Source organism: Anopheles stephensi, chromosome 3 (assembly GCF_013141755.1).
Source record: "Anopheles stephensi strain Indian chromosome 3, UCI_ANSTEP_V1.0, whole genome shotgun sequence".
Lineage (NCBI taxonomy): Eukaryota > Metazoa > Arthropoda > Insecta > Diptera > Culicidae > Anopheles > Anopheles stephensi.
The window spans coordinates 29344297-29363408 of record NC_050203.1 but is presented as its reverse complement, the minus strand read 5'-3'; the positions used below and the strand labels follow the sequence as shown (position 1 = coordinate 29363408).

Genomic DNA, 19112 nt, shown 5'->3' with positions numbered 1-19112 from the left:
ATATTTAAAAAATCCTGAAAATATCTATAGCTATAGTTTTGTGCTATAGTTGATCTAGTTTAGTAAATTTAAAAGGAGGACAAGGCAGGATTTTTAAAAGTATATTTAAAATATACCAAAAAAACAAAGGAAAATCGTCTTAAACACAAAAAAAAAATTTAAACATCAGTGAGCTGACAACCCTGTAAAGAGATGTACTCATCTGATTTAAATTCATCTCCATACCATTTCAAGTTTGTTGAAGCGCTTTAACAAACTAAACGTGACATGCGTACCGTTTACCCTCGAACGACACGGCGCATAAATCACTCACGGTTCACCGGTCAATATTTACCAACCGGCCATCTTTACCTCAGCAATTCAAAACCCCCGAAAGTCACGTGAAAAATGGTTCCGCGATAAGGCGAAATAGCACCATGAGCGTGAAGCGAAAGTAAAGTTTTGGTAAGCAGTCCTGTCTTCGGTCCACAACATGGACCCGACCCGATTAAATCAGACGACCATCCTTGAGCTCGAACCGTTCGAAGCTTGATCTCCGGGTCACCTACTCACTAGGGCCAACGCCACAACCGTATGTGAGTGTCCTGATTGAAATGGTGTTCCAATGTCGTGGTCCATCGTATTAAAGGGTATCGCGGACCACGCGAGACCTTGAACGACAGGTGAATGGGAAGTTTGAACATTTTCCTTAATTTTCAACGACAACTTTACCCGAAACCCAGGCGAAAGAGACAGCTCAAGGATTATTACACTTTCTTCTGGCGTAGTACCGCTACTGGACGGCGCAACTTCGGGTCAGATAAACCACATTCTTAACACGTTCAACTCACTTCACAATGGCTGCGAAGGGAATGGTAATGTCAGCCATTATTGTGCTAATTACTCGAACAGCTGGAGCTGTGTGTTTTTTTTTTTGGTCGTTTCTTCGCTAACTCCATTTCAATATTTTCAGTCGAAAAAACAATCAGGTCAGTTTGCTTCCCATCAACCAACACAGCTAGGGTGTGTTAATTAAAATTAACAAGCCATTAAAATGGGTTGCCCCCAGCAACGTTTTGCCCTTTTCTTTATTGATCCACAGACAAATTGAATGCTGACAGAGCTAGTGTAGTAGTGGCGGTAGTAGTGACACAGTAGTAGCTGATGTAAACAAACATTACTGGCAACTGTCGGCGTGATTGTTAATAAATTCCAATTAAATTGGTCCATTCTTACGGGCGCGTTACATAAGCTGCACCATTCCTCGGGGCACATTCCGGCTTACAGCGAATTAGAATAATATTGCTACCGCGGTGGTATGCGCCGTCGCCTGCAGGGTGCTAAGTAATAACAACAATTAGCAAAACATTGATTATTTATGAACCAATCATATTGAAGGGCTTGACACGACTTACTCTCTCCACACGTCACGACAAGCATGTTTGGAGCTTGAAGTACTCTGATTGTTCTGAACCGTCCGTGGAGACCTAGCACCGTGATTGGGATCCGATTCCACAAACCACAACGCACGTACAAATGTTCTGTTCGATCTTCAGGTATCGAAGCTGGCGATGAAAACATGGGATCGGTTTCGATGGTGGATTTAAAAATAGTTCCCCCCCCCCCCCAGACCTTCGCTGCGCCAGTAATTGAGCCAGAACTCGTTCTGATTCTTGGTAATTCTAGATCACCATGGTTGTTTCCCTTCATCGCTAGCCATTTGCCGGCTTGGGAGGTCATTGTGTTCCGATGACATTTAGCGCTATCCAGCGTTCGGGATTCATGTTTCCGGCTGCGAGATTGCTCGCGAAAGAATCCTCACCAACCAAGCATATGGTTCATTAGCATATTCGGTTGATTGTGGAGCAGAGGGTGCCGTGGACGTGAATTTATGGGCAGCTTAGAATGACTTAGAGCGCGATTGCAACGTTTTCCGGTTAAAACCGTAAAACTTCAACCGAACGGGAGTTTATAGAAAGCAAAGAAGTTTTTTTTTTAGAGCAAAAGACCTAATGTCAAAGTGCTTGGGAGATCCGATAGATGGAGGAAGAATGCAGTACATGTTAGCAAAGTCTGTTATTTTAGCATTTGACATTTGTGTGATTGGATCTAGAAGGAATCCCACAAAGCAATTAAAAAGTTTATATGGTAGAGGAGAGAAAGGTTAAAGACGCACAAAGGAAGGTAAAAAAGCAATAAAAATAGTTGAGCTTATGGGAAAAAATTAAATACAAGTCCCAGGCACCGAGAAAGAACCGACCGGAGGAAACAGTAAGGTTAGTGAAGCAAATATGTTAGCACAAGTTATTTAAAAACTAGTTAACTACTAAACTAGTTAATTACCTTCACAGCTTCCAATAGTAATAGTGTATTATTAAAAGTATATATTACCTTTTTCAGTTTGGGTTTTTAGTAGATCTTGGCAGAAGAAGACATATTACTTACCAATAGATGGAACCTTCTTACCTCGACAATCCTTTCCAGCAAGAGTCTCCCAAGCGCCCAACTAAACAAGGCTACTAAAAAATGGCAACAATTCTGTCTATATCTTCACAGCTTTAGTACAATTTATTGATGATGCAAACGATTCAATCAACGGTGCAGATACTGTCACATTCGCTTCAAATCTCTGACATGGTTTGTTTCCTAAGCTCTCGCGATCTCTCGCGATCGTTTGAGAGATTGCATTTGGGGCAAAAATTATTTCCTACAGTCCCGACGATTCCCGTCCGGATGAATCCGGGGTTTTCTTCAGCTGTGTTTGTCTGCTTCTTACGATGACTCAAAATAAAAAAATCGCAGTCGGGATCAGGTGACTCAACGCTACACTAATTTAAACTGGAAGAAACACATTAATCAACCAACAGGCTCGTCACGAAGTTCGTCGTGTAAATGCAGCGTATAGTTACCCTAAAATCAAGCTGAGTATTGCAGTGTCCGGTAGCAAGTCCCATCCCCCATTTAGCTCAGCTTCGGGATGGCGCACTCCAGAAAACGAGACCTCCGCCAATGGTTGACTCCCCGAACGAAAAGGTCCACCGCTCGCCTGCCTTACGTGTTGAAGATGGTGGTAAACGACACGCTAAACTCGCCGGGATGTTGTCCGGACACGTACACCTTCGACACGGCACTAGTGGCCGTAGGCGAGGGTGCAATCGTTGGTGGTACCGGTGCAACGACGGGCAGCGTTGGCTCAATGGCGGACAGTAGACGGTTCTGTCGTTCTCGCTCTTCCAGCAGTGGCAGCAGCAGACTCAACTTGTTGGACAAATCATCTGCCGGGTTCGTGGTGGGCTGAATGCGAATCGTTGAAGTCGTCGGAATGGTAAGTGTTTCGGTAATGAACGATGTTATCACCGTGCTGGTGACGTCACTTTCGTACACAGTCGTTAAGATTTCGCGTCCCTGGAACGTAACCGGCAGTACGATCGATTTCGTCTGCGTGATCGTTTCGACCACCTCCTTCACGTGCGTCTTGTAATCGGTGGCCGTCGTCACCACGACCTGGTAGCGGTTCGGGTCGGGCAGGAATTCGGTCGGTCGCGGGATAAAGTTAGGCTCTTGCGGTACGCCCAGATTTCCGAGCAGCAGCTGGGAAAGCAAGATATTGGCCAACGGAGCGTTCGACAGTACCGAGTTAGGATCGGCCGGTTTGCCCTTGGTTTGTACGAACGGCGTCGCCTCGTAGATGGTGGTCGAAATGGTGGCCGAATATGCGGTGGAGCGGCCGCGGAAGGTGTTCTGCGACACCGAGATCGTGGTGGTAGGTGTCGAGCTGAGAATGAACTTGGTGATCTCGAACAGACCATCGTTGTTGAAGGACGTTATCTCCTTGTTGAGCACGTGCACGGGCAGTCCGTTGGGACCTTGCGTGAGCGAGAAGCAGGACGTACAGATCTCCTCAATGCTCGTTGTGGTCGTCTTGATCAAGCTGATCTCCGTCTTGGAGTTGGCAACCACCGATACGGTTGTGTCCGTCGGCAGGAAGAACGTTACCGTCAGGGCGGCCGTACTCGGTTGAATGTTGGAGCTACCGAGACTGACCGTCTTCCGACGCCAATCCTGTGTCGAGGGAGTAGCCTGCCCAAACCGATTCCAGTTCCGACCCGGCTCCTCATCCTTGTACGCGCCCCGTGACGTTCCTCCCCGGCGTGAGTTGCTGCTCGGTCGCGTAGGAGCCTTATTGTACGCGGACAGCGTAAACGTTGGCCGGCGACTGTTGGCATTGTAAACGTTGGGTTTGTAGGCCAGCGATTTGAGCGTATTACGATTGCGCGATCGTGCCGCATTCCGGGCAAGTGTCGTTTGGGTCGTGGTGGCACGCGGCCTGCTCGGTTTGACCGGTTCGTTCGCGGCGATGCGACTCTTCGACAGCAACCGATACTCGGAGTAGTTGTCGCGCAGGTTTTTGTTCAACCGGGGCGTTGTCGGATAGTCGACATAATCGTCCGACGTGTAGTACCGTGCATCTACCCGATTGGTGATCGTGGGTGTGTCCCGGTACGTCACCCGACCACGGCGTGACGTGCGGTTATTGATCGCTTGACGCTTCACTCGCCCAGCACCGTCTTCTTCGGACTGTTCCGCGGATGCTTTAACCGCTTCCTGGCGCAACCGTATTTCGTTCGTAATTTCGCTCAGCACACTCAGCTCCGGATCGTCCTCGAAATCTTCATCCAGCGCGTTCAAATCAAGCAACTCGCCCGAATCGCGTGCTGGCATCGGCATATAGACGAATATCAGCACGTTTTACACAATTTCGTAGTGCAAAATGGTAGTACAGAAGAGATGGAGAGAGAAGAGAAGAAGAGAAAAAAGAGAAAAGAAACACATAATTAGGCTAGCGATGACGACCACCCGGCAGGCTACAGTGCAGGTTGTGTATGTTGTGTAGTGGGCGTTGGATGGTTTTTTTTTGCGGTCAAGTCCGTGTGTCCGTGCAGGCGCTATTGGGAAGGTGATGCAGACAAATTGCAGTCAGTGTTACAGGGTCAGTAGGGTTCGGTCAATACACCTTTTAAAACAACATGTATAACAGCCGTCTTCCTCCGGTCGGGGTTTTGGAAGGTAGGGAAAATTCATAACAACCAGTATTAATAACAAAACTCCCAAACATAAATGCTTGCCCCCGTGTCCAGGTGACTGTACAGATGAGTAGGTTAATTCCGTTTGCACGTACAGGAAGAAAGAAGGTGGTGGTTGTGGGGATGAAGGGTGTAGAGTAATGTGTTAGGGTAGTGTTTGTGTGTGTGAGTGAATAACCATTTTATAACATACAGGTAAAAGGAATGGAGAGGACAATAATGTAAGGGAATTTATCGACATGCGTACATATCTGTTGGACTATTATACACAAATAAGGGTGTTTCTAAGACTATGAGAGGACATCAGTTAAGTTAGGCAAGAGTGCTAAGACAACTGGTAGCTCTATAGACAAGTGTCCTACAAACGTATAACAGATTCTACATATACTAGGCTACCGATTACTAAAATTGTTTAATATTGATAGGAAAATTATAACTGTTTTTACTTTCTTTTAATGTAACTTTTAGTGAAGATTTCTCTAGTTTAAGTATGTTTTTTTTTTAAATTAAAAGTTGAATCGTATAAGAACAGAGCTTCGATACTAAGTGGATATGAGGACCAATTATTCTTCGAAATTCTGAGAGATCTTCTGTTCTTCACACTGCATATACCAATTGTAGGATTGGTGGCGGAGAATATCTTAAAATCTTCATAGAAATATTCACCCAATATGTAAGGTAGAAATTGTTGAACCATAAATTATTATTTGATTTATAAATTCTATAAAACAGACTTTAAAACACTCGTTGATGTACTAGATAAGCATAAAAGTTTGATAAAAATTCATATCGCTATAATCGCCAAGCTTTTGTAAACCTCCAGAAGAATTATTCAAATTAAAATGACGGCACCGAACCAACTCGTGGCCTATGTAATTATATGAAGACACTGCGAATAGTCCTTAATTTTTATTCGTAAATTGATATCATACAAATGAGTATAATTCGATAATCGGTGTCCGATAAAGACCCACATTATCACGAGGTGATCGAGAGAGTCTCTCCACTAGTTTATTTTATCACAGACCACACAGACAACTCACAGGCCTGGCACAGTACCCATCAGACCCCATTAAGTTCCGTCCGCCCAGTTTTAGCTCCGTCCTTGAACTTGACGACTTACCGAGTTTCCTTCCTGATGGCCCAACCGTTCGCACCAAACGGACCAGAAACGGAAGAGGAAACTCGCCCACTTAAATATACGCTGTAAAAAACTGGTACTCAAACCGGCGCCGTAAGGGCTTGTGTGTTAAACGAGTCAAAGGAATGGTACCCGTTAATACCCCAGCCGTACTTCACACCGGTCAAGACGATTGCTTTCCCACCGTCCACTCGGCATTAAACGGCGTAAGCCGAGAGCTTCTCAGGTCCGGTTCGCCGGTTCCAGTCCGGACGACCTTTACGCGCGTCAGATTCCAAACATCTCACGGTGGGTCCACCACGCACTACACCTCCGTGTGCCCTGGGGGCTAATTGGCACGGAATGATAATTGTGCTCTTTTATCGCTCGCCCAGTGCTCTCTTGCAAATGGATCATCTCGGCACAGTACAGCAGAAGGCGTCAACACGCGGGGTGCAGATGTCTCATCAGCAGCAGCAGCAGCGTGTGGTCCACTGAGCCGGATCGAACGGCAGGAAAGGTCCGTCTTCCCTTTCCTCTCCCGGCCGACTAATTTGACACAAAATGTCAAGGACGAATTTTCTGTTTGATTTACTGCCCACCGGGGCGGGAGATGAGAGATGTGCGGAAGATGTGTGTTTGTCTTTAGAATCGAATTAGATTGTCTTCGCGCATCACTCCGGTAGGTAGGTTACCTTCTGTGATAGCTTCTGCGAAGACACTCTGTCCATGGCATTGGACATTGCTAGTTGAGTAGTGTTTTCAAGAGGAGCCATTGTTTGAATGTGGTATTTCCGGCTAGAAATGCTGTTAAAAACACAGCGTTGTAAAGGTTCGTAATGAAGTCATCCTTGAACAAATAGCCTCATGGGAAACATGATCGTGTATGCTCTTGACGATCAAAATTAAACATCGATGACATTTCGCTACAGATAAACACATAGTATATAAGAGAGTGGAATACTTTAAAGATTTTGAATAACGTTGACCGTTATAAATTTGAAATTCAAATTTAAAAAAAAAACAACGTTTAATAAACGTAGAGCAAAAATTTTTCTGTTGGTGAATTTTATTACAAAATACCCTTCGCTTTACTCTTTCAAACGATTACACAAGCTAATAAGACCTTATTAACATTAAGCTTTATGGGATAATCACTAGAAACTATTTTATTACCCGGATCTTTTGCAAATTATAAGTTGTGGTGAAGATAACAAGTAACTCTTGAAACACTTTAAACCCTATCTTAAGTACGGTTATGATGGTCAGCTTCTAATATGGCGCCCCATTATTAAGACGATTCGGTCAAGTGAATGTAAAATCTTGACCGCTTGATTATCCAAATTGATAGCTGCTTTCAAACGGAGCACACTTTCTTACATAATTTATGCCACCCGATTAGAAGTGTTCCATTACAACAAAGTGTTATTAGCTTAAGTAGAAAATTGGCACCGTTTAAAGAAACTAGCACGTTAGGCTTCAAAATATTGAGAAAATCACGCCTTCTACAGGTGGCAGCATCTAACTAGAAGCCCCATTGTTATCTCGCTGCCAGATCATTCTCACCGGTAAGCTCACTGTGCTCCCTGGTCCAATCTGCCAGCTGCGGTCCGTTCACTTGTGCCACCTAACAACTAGATGCCCCAATCATAACAATAAACAACAGTGGCGGACCATTATCAGGGCGCTCGAGCAATGTGCAAGGAAGCTGCACAGTAGATCAATGCCCAATTACCTTGGGCCACGAAGACGATTGCAGCCTCAGCCTTGGCTTCGTTTCTGCTCGCTTCGATTGCACCGAGAAGCATTCAAACGATGGCCCAACGTACGACGGCTCATGGATTGTGTACCGTGCCGATGGTGGTTGGTTCAACTGCCAACGAGACGATGGCTTAAAGGTTAATTACGGTTCTGTGGCTGATGTTTCGTACCGTATGCGTGTGCCGTGATTCCGTCTTTTGCTCCCCGAACATCTCCGGTCCGCGTGGGTGCGAACAGAAGCGATCTCATAATTCGATGTTGCACAGCACTCACGATCGCGATAGCCATTTTCGAAACATTGCTCGGCGCAAAAGCACATTACGATGATCACATGAAAGCGATATGCATAAAAGCGAAGTAGAAGTAGATCGTATGTAGAAGCCATCTTTCTTGAGGTTGGTGAGGAAAAGACACTGAATGCTTCCTTATGGTTTGATCGGTCGTTTGGGGAACGATCATAAAAATGAAGCCCTCGGAAAGGTTACATCGGACTTTCTTTGCTCGTTCTCCAAAAAAGGTGGACAAGCTTGCAAAGGTCCTCTACACAAGGACAAATTTATGTTATGTAAAAGCTGAAGTCATCTACCGTAAACGGAAAATAATAAGCAAGGTGAGTGAAAGAAAAATATCAAAATTAAAAACCCATCCAACCAAGAGACGGTCGGTCGCATCAGGGTGTATGGGTAGAAAGTAGTAATTTGGATATTTTTGTTGACGACAACTACTATTACGGTGCGATTGATGCGACCAAATGATGGGTTACACTGCTGGTCTCGAGTGGCACTTGATCTTTTCGAGTGAATTCAGCATGACTACGCATGAGTGTCTCTTGGAAAAATTAAATGAAATGTCGCGCACAGCAGCAGCAGCACTACAACAGTCGAGTGGGTAAGCTACACTTAATGCCGCTTTATGGCATACTCAACGACATAACGGCTATCCTTTGAAGATTCGATGAGGATGCTTGACCAATCTTGAGCCAGATATTGGTTTTTGATTGGAATTTTGGGGCGGAAAATAAAACCGATCGTAAAAGGTTAAGAGAGATTAAGAGATGTGTCTGAAGTAGTTGTCTTGTACTTCAAAATAACGCGCAGAAAAGCTATCTTCTATATTAAGTTTTTTTATGAAATATTTTTATGCTCTTAATTTTTTTTTAAAATAAATTCATGAAAAGCTGTGGAAAAAACAAGATAACATCACTTAATTGAAATACTGAATAATATTTAAAATTCAGTAAAATTAAACACATAATTGCATCATATTGGCTACAGAAGATTTTGGTTGGTACGTACCCGAGAGCTGAGATGCTGTAACGAGACAAGAGTAAGACAAACCATTAGACTCTAAATTACAGAACTTATCAGTTGAAAGAGGGTAGAAAATTGAAGGGAAAAGATATATAATTATCTCTTTTTAATTATTAGCTTCTTGGAGATTTTTTAATCGATTGTCCATCGACGTGCTTAATTGAATAGCAATTCATGCTTCCATTTTAAAAACACTACCTTAAGCCTTCCAACAAAACTCTACAAAGTAACCAAACCACCGATCGTAGATTCCAAAAAATGCATTAGTCCATTGCACCCTGGTTGCATCGACCTGTGCCAACAAAGTATTGGAGCCACCAGTTTGCGTAACCGCTCATTAATCCCTATCAGTCACCACTTATCTGCGATGTGTCTGCGCCCGGTGCGGTTCGAAAACTGTTTCACCCAACCAGCACCAGCGCCATGTTAGCATTGATTAGTTGTCAAACATTTCATCCATCAAATTAAGGTGCCACTGGAACGCAGGGAACAGAAACGGTCCCTTGCCGACACTCGAAACACCTCGTGCGCTACATTATGTCCTAAATTGAAAAGAATTTGCTAAGCTCTCCTTGGCACTCTCCTCGGACAAATCATGGCTATCGGTTTCGTGGTTAGTGCAATTGACAAACGATGGACGGCTACTGGAGACTGTGCGAGACTAAGCCACAGCCGTAATGGTAGCAACAGTGCAAAAAATAGCTATAATTACCTCCGAACGATCGATCGATCGATCATTGGAAGGAACGAACGAAAGCGACCGGGAACCGGGTAACGATAGCGCAAGAGCATTACAAGACCTTTGCCTTACGGTGTCGATAAATTAAGTCTAATCGAAAAAGCTTAACGACAGGAGCACATTGGGTAATGGTTTGCGAAACAAAAAACGTCACGAAGCTTTCTCCCGTGTGCCGTGTGGCGTGCTCCTTTAAGGAGCATTGGAGGACAGCACAGTACTTCCTGATTGTGGTTAAGATAATCTATTTAGGCTCTCCAAGTAAATGGGATTCCAGTCGTTAGACAAATGGTTTGAAACGGTGGTTTATATTTTAAGTTGAATTGCTTCCATAGTGGTGACTATAATTGATAATTACTACAAGATTATTTATAGCAATTCCAACATTACGGACACGAGATAAACAATTTAAATTGAAAAGACACCCATTCCGTAATATTTATTCATTTAAAAGCAACTTCATTTCCTAGCATGCATTATACTGGAATGAATTAATTAATTTCGAGCTGTGGTAATGGCAGCAATTTGCCATGCAAATCCGCAAACAAAACTAGGACCAACATAAGCAAACAGCTCACTTAATAATCGTCCTCAACCACCTGCCATGTCTTCCGGCTCGGGCCCCGAGTAGTTGAAAATCCCGAGTCCGAAATAAACAGGTCCCCGTTTGAGGTTTCTTCCCGGTGACACTAGAGACGTAACCGATCGTTAGACCCAAGATCGTTTCATTTCCTGTTGATGTTTTAATTCACTCGGTGGACACCCTGTAGCACCACCATGTGTTGTGATGTCCAGCCATAGCTGGCCAGAGAAAGATTGGACCCATTGTGGACCGACAGACGGTTCCATTCAAATCGTGTCTTGATGATCATTTGCGAATCGGGGGAAAAAAAAGGTTCAACATCACGGTGAAACTTTCACAACACACCATCATCATGCGGTGCTGTTGTTATCGGGTTGTCGTTATTCCGGTCCGTAGCTGGACCGGACAATCTCTTGGTCCAGGTTTCGATTCGACCGGGTGAAGACGTGGTCTTTGCATAACAAGCGTTGCAATCCAATTTTGCGTGAAGCTTCTCACATCATGATCGTGGGCCAGACATCCAATTTCGCATCTTTATCTTATCGACGCAGGTGTCACTTGAATCTCTTGGACGAAAGTAACAAACAAGCTAAAAGCCCAGATTTACCACCATTACGTATCAGGTTGATCATGATTTCCTGTTGCACTGGAGGACATTGGTTGCCGTCAATGGCGAGTGCCAGTGTGATACAGTTTGTGGGTAAAGCAACGGCCTTGTTTGAATAGTAATCAATCAGCACGATTACGATCGTAACGCTGAACCAGCTGATAGCCGATTTCATCGGTAGCCTAGACATTGAAGGTCTCTCCTATCGACAGCTGTATCCCTTTACAAACCATCAACATACACACACACACACACTAGCTCTTTCTCTCTTTCTCTCCCTCTCTTTCTCTCTGGGCTTAGTTCTAAGTGGAAATGAAAAGTGTTTTGTGTAGCCCAACACCACCGTGTCACCGTGTCCTTCGCGCGAGCATGCAGCTGTCACTGCCGCCTACCGATCCTATCACGATCGCTTCGAAACGCCATTGCTCAGCAAATATTGTTTATGCGTTTAGCTCCTTCGAAGCGACAACCATTATGGGTCAAGATCGGAGCGAACAGGTAACTTTGCCACAACACACACACCACCAGAACCATAACCACAGACCCCGCCACAATGCCTTCCGGACATTCGAGAACTCGTAGGGTGAGTTGTTATTTTGTTAGAATGACTCCAGGTTAGACTTGCCAAGCACGCAACACGGACACGGGGGTTGGGTATCAACAAAGGGAGGGAGGGAAAGGAATAGCTTTGGAGGATTGCCGCATGCCTGCCCATAGGATAATTACCTCTCTGTCTGCTGTAGTACTTGTCGCGATAGAACGAATCCACGTGCTCGGATTCGCCCGACTGCAGTGACTCGATATCGTACCGATCATTATCGAACGATTCGCCCAAATCATCGTACTGGTCCAGCTCACGCTCCTCCCGATAATCTTCACCACCCGGCAACTCCTCATCATGGTACGCCTCGTCCGCCCCACTGCCATCCTCCTCCAGCTGTGTCCTGTTGTACTGTCGCCCATTCCGTACATTGAACAGATCGTACCGGGAGCCACCATTATCGTTCGCGCCCGTTTGATTTTGCTGTCTCACATCGCGGACGGAGGCGAGTGGTGAGAAGGGCTTCGGAAGTATTTCCTCCACCGATGGCACGCGGATCTGTGGCTTGCGGCCCGGATGTAACCGCCGTTCCAGGTAACGCTGGAGGATCTTCTGGGTTATCAGGTTCTGTCGCTGGATTTCCAACACCTGTGGATCTATGTCTGTTGAGGGGTTTTTTGTTTTGTTTGGACACGCGCATGTGTGTGGGTTTATGGGGGTGTGTGTGTGTGCAAGCAGGAAGTAGGAATGGTTGCGTTTTGCGGGTCCACGGTGGCAGAGGCGTATTCGGGTATTCGGCCAATAACGGTTCGGTTGTAAAAATTTTGAAGTTGGACAAGCAAGTAGCAGCAGACGAACGAAACCAATGCGATTTAAAGAAAAAAGAGACAAAAACGAGAAATAAAGAGAGACAGAGAAAACATACGGAAATAGAGGGAAAAAGAGAGAGAGAGAGATGGTGTGTGAGAGCTCTGGAATCACTAGCGTTGTGTAACGACTAGGCCACTAGGCACTAGGCAAACGACCTCCCAACGTTTACATCCTAAATATGGATTCCTGCCTGCGTTTAAGGGTGGTTTATCTAACGCCTATTGAATGGGTGTTAGGAGTGGCCCTCGATCGGTGTTGCGATGGTGGCGCTTCCTCTCGAGATACGACTGATCTGCGTAACATTGCACAAACCAAGGCGAGATCGAACGTCGGTTTTTAGGGATGCAAATGGAGAGTGAGATGGTTTCATAAATAAGCGATGAATGAATTGATTATTGTTTGGATACGCGCTTGCCGGTGGGATTTTGTTGGTTCAAGGGAAGATTTCCTGAGCGCAACAATGAGGTTAATGGTGAGCATGTGTTTCCTATTAAAAGGAAACGGTGTTCGAGCCAAGCCCCAAAACTGATCACGCCTTCGGTCATGTTACATGTGTCGTTACGAGAGCTTTCCTTATGGTCTCTCGATGAGCAAACCATAGTTTGAACTATATAAAAATCTTGCCAAAAATCTATATCCACCCTGTATAGTATTCCCAAAAATACCTAAAATAATAAGTCTTCACATCCAACACAAGTCAAACAATGTCAAGGAATTGTTTCATCATCTACAGCCACCGTAAGGCTTCGATTTCATACGAATCCCGCACATAAGAGCGCATGCTTGTTGCTGCTCCGCGATACACAAAACAATTATAACTCACCGTAGCTTTGGCTGCTTTTGAAACCTGCAAACAACGAAACAAGACAACGAGATTTTCATTACCATCCAGTTCAAATCCGCATGCACGGGGCGCGGCATTAAAAGCATATTTCGGGCGGTGGTTAGCAGAAGCGAGAGAGAAAAAAAACAAACAACAAGCAGGCGGAAAATGACGAAACGCATTCTTTCGCCAGCAACAGTAATGGTAAAAGCTTACAGCCTCACAGTTTTTACGGCACAGACAAGAAGCGGCCCCACCCAAACACCAACACCAAGCGGTCGCGCGTGCTCACGTCCAGTCAAAGCCGAAGAGCTTGATTTGCGGGTCAAGTTGCCAATAATTTCACCCCGCGGTCGGTCCGATGGCGCGTTGTGTGTGTGTGTTTTTTTTCGCTATTAAGATTTCAATTTTTGTGGGACATGGTCAGGTGGTTCGCGTTGGTGTTAAAAGTTACGCCGCAACCGTGTGCGATAATGACAAGAAAATTATTTGCTATTTGACTACCGTTTGGGGGGGAATGAAGCATGCATGCATGGAGGATGGCGATATGGGGGAAGATGTTTGGCATTGACCTTGAGATTGTGCAATCGCAGACATACGGAGCATGTATGTGATGATCGTGAGTGCCTGTTGCAGGTTTGTTGCAATAGTATTTGATGGCAAACATTTCGAGAACATGTTTATTGACACACCGGGGGCTCTTTTTTTGTACAATGCACAATGTCATTTTTCTCGTTGTGTGTCTCTTGCAATCGCACAGCTTGTTGTTAAAAATCGATTTTGGATTTTATTTAATTAACCTCCGTAAGGCATTTTTAATTAAAAAAAAATGAGTTAAAAAAATATTTTAATGTTTTATATTTATATTTATATAGAATATCTTAATCATGGTGAAGCCTTCATAAATGATTGATTTTATAGCTTTTATCTAACGATATCAAAGAGAAAATTTGAAAGAAAATCATAAGTAGCAGTAGCTTATATCCTCATACCTGACATACTAGACTATTTGTCCTTCTCAACTTTTCCTAATTTGATGTAAATGTAATTGATTGTTATGGACACAAAGTCCAGAATACAGCCACTTTGAGTCAATGGTCAATGGTCAAACACCCAAAACATTTCTTGTCCTGCTTGTTTAGGATGATTAATCTGAGTAGTTCGATCTCAACTGCAAGAGAGGCTTCTGTACACTCTCGCTAGTGATGTGATCTTTGATGATTTGATCGACTGTAGCACATCGATGATCTGCATCAGGCAATTAGTCTTGATGAGCTTTGATAGCTCCAGTATTTGTTCGCATCAGCTTCTTACAGAAGAGTTCCTCAAGCTTCCACGAGTCTTCCTCTAATCCTTCCTAATAAGAAGAAAAAAAACAGTAGCACTGAGATTGAGATGAGGAGCACTGAAGAACACGTATTTGTGTACGTGCTCCGTTTATTCCACCCAGAGCTTTTCGAACCATCACACAAACGTCACAGCTTCGATGGTGGTCTGGTAAACTTTGACGGATAATCCGAGGGAGATGATCCGGTTGAGCAGTTGTTGTGCCAGCATATCGTCAAGTGCTGGGACCTTATCCTGCTGAAGACCCTTGCAGCTTTTTAGCGAATCATGGAACTATTTCTGGGGCGGTCCGGTGGCCGAGGTGATAACGGCGCCGATCTTCACACGGCAGAGATATTTCTTTCTAGCAATATTCCGCGACCAGCTCCTATCAACTTATCCTTCTCTAGTTTTATTTTCTAAATGATTTTAGCATATTTATTAACTGACTTTCAACCAATAAAGGGCCATCCCGTGGTACTGGTGATCGATAAGTCAGTCTTCACATGATAGGACCGAAAGCACTTCCCTTACAGTGAAGCCTGACTAGAGAAGCTTGACCTAGCAAATCATTAAGCCAAGAAGAAGGAGATAACCCCCAACAATTAACGGATTTTGAATAAGTGTTTCCTAATTATAGATAGGAATATCGGTTGTTCTATCCACAAATCCTTCCAATACAATATTTGTATCTACAGTCGATTAAAAACCGTTTTTAAAAGAGAGCAACAGCTTCAATTTAACAATTTGAATTGCCTAAAACCTTGAACTGTAATTGAACTACGGAACAGTATGCTTGCATGGCTATTGCTCATAAAACTTTTTGATTCTTTCGTTAGTTGGTCACTTTCTCCCGACAGAAGTAGTAGCAAAGCTTGCGGAACCAAGCAATATCCAAGCGCACGTAAGCTTTCCCTCGGGAGTGCACAATTCCAACGCAACATGCAGCCAGACCTGCATCAACTTCCGCCTTTTCGGATCGTCCACTAATAACCGTTTATAAATCCCTCCTCTAGATGCAAGAAAGTTCATTTTGCTAAACAGTTCGCCCCCGTCCCTATAAAGCGAGATAAATAATATCGCTTTCTTTACGACCAGATTTTATTTCCCCCCCCCCCCCACGAGTAGCGGACGACATGATTTCCGGATCATAGAGCGACCGATCGTAGCGACCGATTTTCACCCGACCATTGTTGCACCAAGCGTGCAGCCGTTTCGATGAAATGGTGCAACGTAGGTGCAACACACTTTCTCCTCAAAATTTGTCCCTCCAAGCAAAAGACGGACGGTCGACGGTGGGTCGGATTGGGTGGGCAAGTGGGTGGAAAAGTTGTGTGTAAGAAAATCCTTCCGCAGTTCGGTCAGTTGTCCGGTTGGGTTAGACTCAAATTTCTTTTTCACCGACCGGCTATGTGTCGGCCATTACATAGCGGGCGTGTGGGACGCTTGAGTGCTTGAATGCTTGCACATTCGCTCTAACGTCGCTCGGCAAAGCGAGGGAACGAGTTTTTCCGCGCACAGCGAACGAACTTTGCTGCCCACATGCTGGCCACAGTTCGGTTTTAAGGTGTGTGAGTGGAGCACAAAAAAAAGCATTCCAACACCGTCGTTGACTGCGACGTTAAATCAGGCAGTTCGGTGCAAAAACATTCACAGAGAGAGACTATAACTATAACATGCCTCCTTTCAGCGGTTGATCATGTTGACCTTGCATCGATCTTTTGCCACCATGCCTAGCAGTCCCGATGGTCATTGAGCTGTCGTAACGGACCGATCTGCCTGTGGATCAAGTACCGCGGCGATCGCGATTTGTAAATCAATTCCAGCTCCGGATCTAGCCAGTCGCTGGCTTCTCTAGCCCTAGAGCTAGACCAGCAAGCAGGATACTTCTTTGTCCAGGCTGGAAGCTGGAATTTGTTTGCAAAAAAACTGGCCGCGTCATCAACCTCTCTGAACAGAAACAGGTAAGTCATCTTTCCGTTCACTGCCTTCTGTTTTGCTTTATTTTCGGGACTATCCGAGCACAAGCCCGAATGGCGCGGCGCAGTTGATGGTTGGAACGCAGGTTGATTGGAACGAAAGGCCAGAAGGACCGGCTTCGAGGCGTAGAAGGTCGACCGGTCTTCCGGACAAAAACGGACACCGGTCAGAGCAACATTCTTTTGCCGCCAGCAGAGACCCAAAGGAGCGGGTCGACGATGATGATCCTTTCGCATCGAAACATTGGGCGGTATAGTGATCGCCTAGCCTCAGATGGTAGTGAATAGCGAGCTTCTTTGTGGAGTTCGAGATTGTACGCGAGATGGGAAAATAAATTTAAAAAGACATTTTTTTCAATTTCCGTGACTATAGAAGCTCCTGCAGAGTCTAGGTTTTTGTACGTTGATACACGGATGTAAAGATCGCACAACAATGATGAATGGAAAATGTTTTATCCCCAAGAAACATGATATGAACATTGATGATCATTTGATTAATATTTCCTTTCCAGTTCAACATATTAAAATAAATCCTCTTTCGGGTTGTGTTTCCTTCTTGCTGCACTTCAATGCAACTACAAAGCCAATTCCAATTTTTCGTTTTTACTTTCACCGCTACCATCGAGGTGTCTCGATGTCAGCTACTCGAAACCTGGCAAGTTGAGGATCGGTCCCCCAAGACATTCCTCCAACCCAATGCTAGCCTCCACGACGGCCAGTGTAAAAAAGGTGCAATTGCATCGTGCGCAGATTTGGACTCTCTCTGTTTCTCGGTGAAGTACCTTCACTTTTTGTGGTGCCCTGGAACACATTTCGCACGACTCACATTCCATCGGCTGCAGTGGGAAAGTGTACGGAAAGCGTCTTTTGTCAGCTGGTATGATTTTTAGGGGTTCCAAGGAAAGACTGCTCGATCCTTACACCCAGAGGGAAACCGGCTGGTAGCGCTTTCTTTCGGCATAGCTCTCGCTTAACGCTGGATCTAGCAAATCTAAAACTATACCACCCGCTGGCGGTCCTGATCGTTCCAAGCTGCATACAGAGCTGCCTTTGTATTGCGCCGCCAAATACGACCATAAAACCGGCACCATTGCACAACGCTGTTTTGCCGGAATTAAACGATCGGTTACTTAACGAACACCGACCCGGGCTCCAGGTTGTTCCAGGTGATGCGAGACAGGATTTTGCACCACGCGAAACATGCCAAACTGTTCTTCGGTGAGCTTCAGTGCCCAACAAGGGGGTAAAATTTGTGTTACCTTCCTTTCACTATTGTTTCAGTTTTAACGCGTACCGTAAGTATCAGCTCATTGCACTTCCAATGCGATAGTCCGATTTTGGCGGAGCTTGTCTTATTGTAGAGTACGGAATAACGATGACGTAGATAATGGCGCTGAGAGTAATTGCTGACCGGGAGATCTTGTAAGCAGGTTATCGGGGAATGCTTTTGTAAAAGTGATTCTAATACCCTTTTCGTGACCAGCCGGAAATGAGATCTACTTCTACCCCGGGGCGATCATTGTTTATGGATCTATTATCTAATTCGACATCTTTTAAACGACGCGCGTTTAACGATCCTTATGATCTTGGTACGTTTCGTCGTCCTATACATTGCGTCGTTCGCGTAACACGTTGCCGTTTCAAGCTGTTTGTCATGTTTTAATCGACATTACAGACATTCCTGATGATAGTTAGCTCTACAGCTTTGAGCTAGGTCTGTTACGTGGATCATGTCTAGCTTTATTTCTTGAAACTGAAGCCAGCACCAGTAATATCATCACCGGTTTTAGTCATCTAAGCTAAATTGGAGCTTTGGATAGGCTTGCAAATCGTCGCTATTTACGATAAATTATATCTTTCTTATGTGCTTTAATCTTTGCAGAAATTAGAGTAAAATCCTTGATAGGGATTTTTATCAAAAATCGGCAGCTTATTTAGTCCTGAACCTCTCTGAATTTTGAATCTTAGATTGTTTTATGTATTTCAAAATAATTACTTTACGATACGGAAGCCCATGGTGTGTGAGTCCTGGGTGCTCCTAAGGGGACAATTTATAAAATAAATCACCACGTATCAAGTCCTAATGATAAGGGTAGATATTATAGCAAATAATAGTCTCCGGTTGGGACGGCCCAGTGATGAGGCGACAACGGCTCCGGTATTTATACGACAGGACTGGAGTTCAAATCCTATCTGGACCGACTATCCTACTACGTGGTATCATTTAGTTTAGTAAGTCAAAAATAGCAGGCATGACCCAAGAGGTCGTTAGCCCAAAGAAGACGAAGGCCCAAGTTGATGAGTGGAACTAAAATGGAGAAGTCTCCGGTGTATATTAGCTTTCAATATAGGTTCAATCAATCATTTAATCGCTTAAAAGAAAGAATCTATTT

At 44.6% G+C, this 19112-nt stretch overlaps 1 protein-coding gene across 9 annotated transcripts in view; it reads right to left on the bottom strand.

Annotated features, from left to right (window-relative positions):
- Positions 1 to 19112, bottom strand: part of LOC118509372 (location of vulva defective 1-like) — a 40769-nt gene that overhangs the window by 12005 nt on the left and 9652 nt on the right. For 6 of the 9 annotated variants that reach the window (XM_036049905.1, XM_036049909.1, XM_036049910.1 and 3 more), the window contains 5 exons: positions 13415 to 13438; positions 11907 to 12383; positions 9240 to 9254; positions 2889 to 4694; positions 2523 to 2817 (listed from right to left, as the gene is read on the bottom strand). In XM_036049905.1, coding sequence (XP_035905798.1) covers positions 3031 to 4694; positions 9240 to 9254; positions 11907 to 12383; positions 13415 to 13438 — 2180 coding nt within the window. In that variant the 3' untranslated portion in view covers positions 2523 to 2817; positions 2889 to 3030. Of the gene's footprint in view, positions 1 to 2522; positions 2818 to 2888; positions 4695 to 9239; positions 9255 to 11906; positions 12384 to 13414; positions 13439 to 19112 lie in introns of those variants that run through there. The other 3 variants (XM_036049911.1, XM_036049912.1, XM_036049913.1) reach the window with 3 other exon arrangements.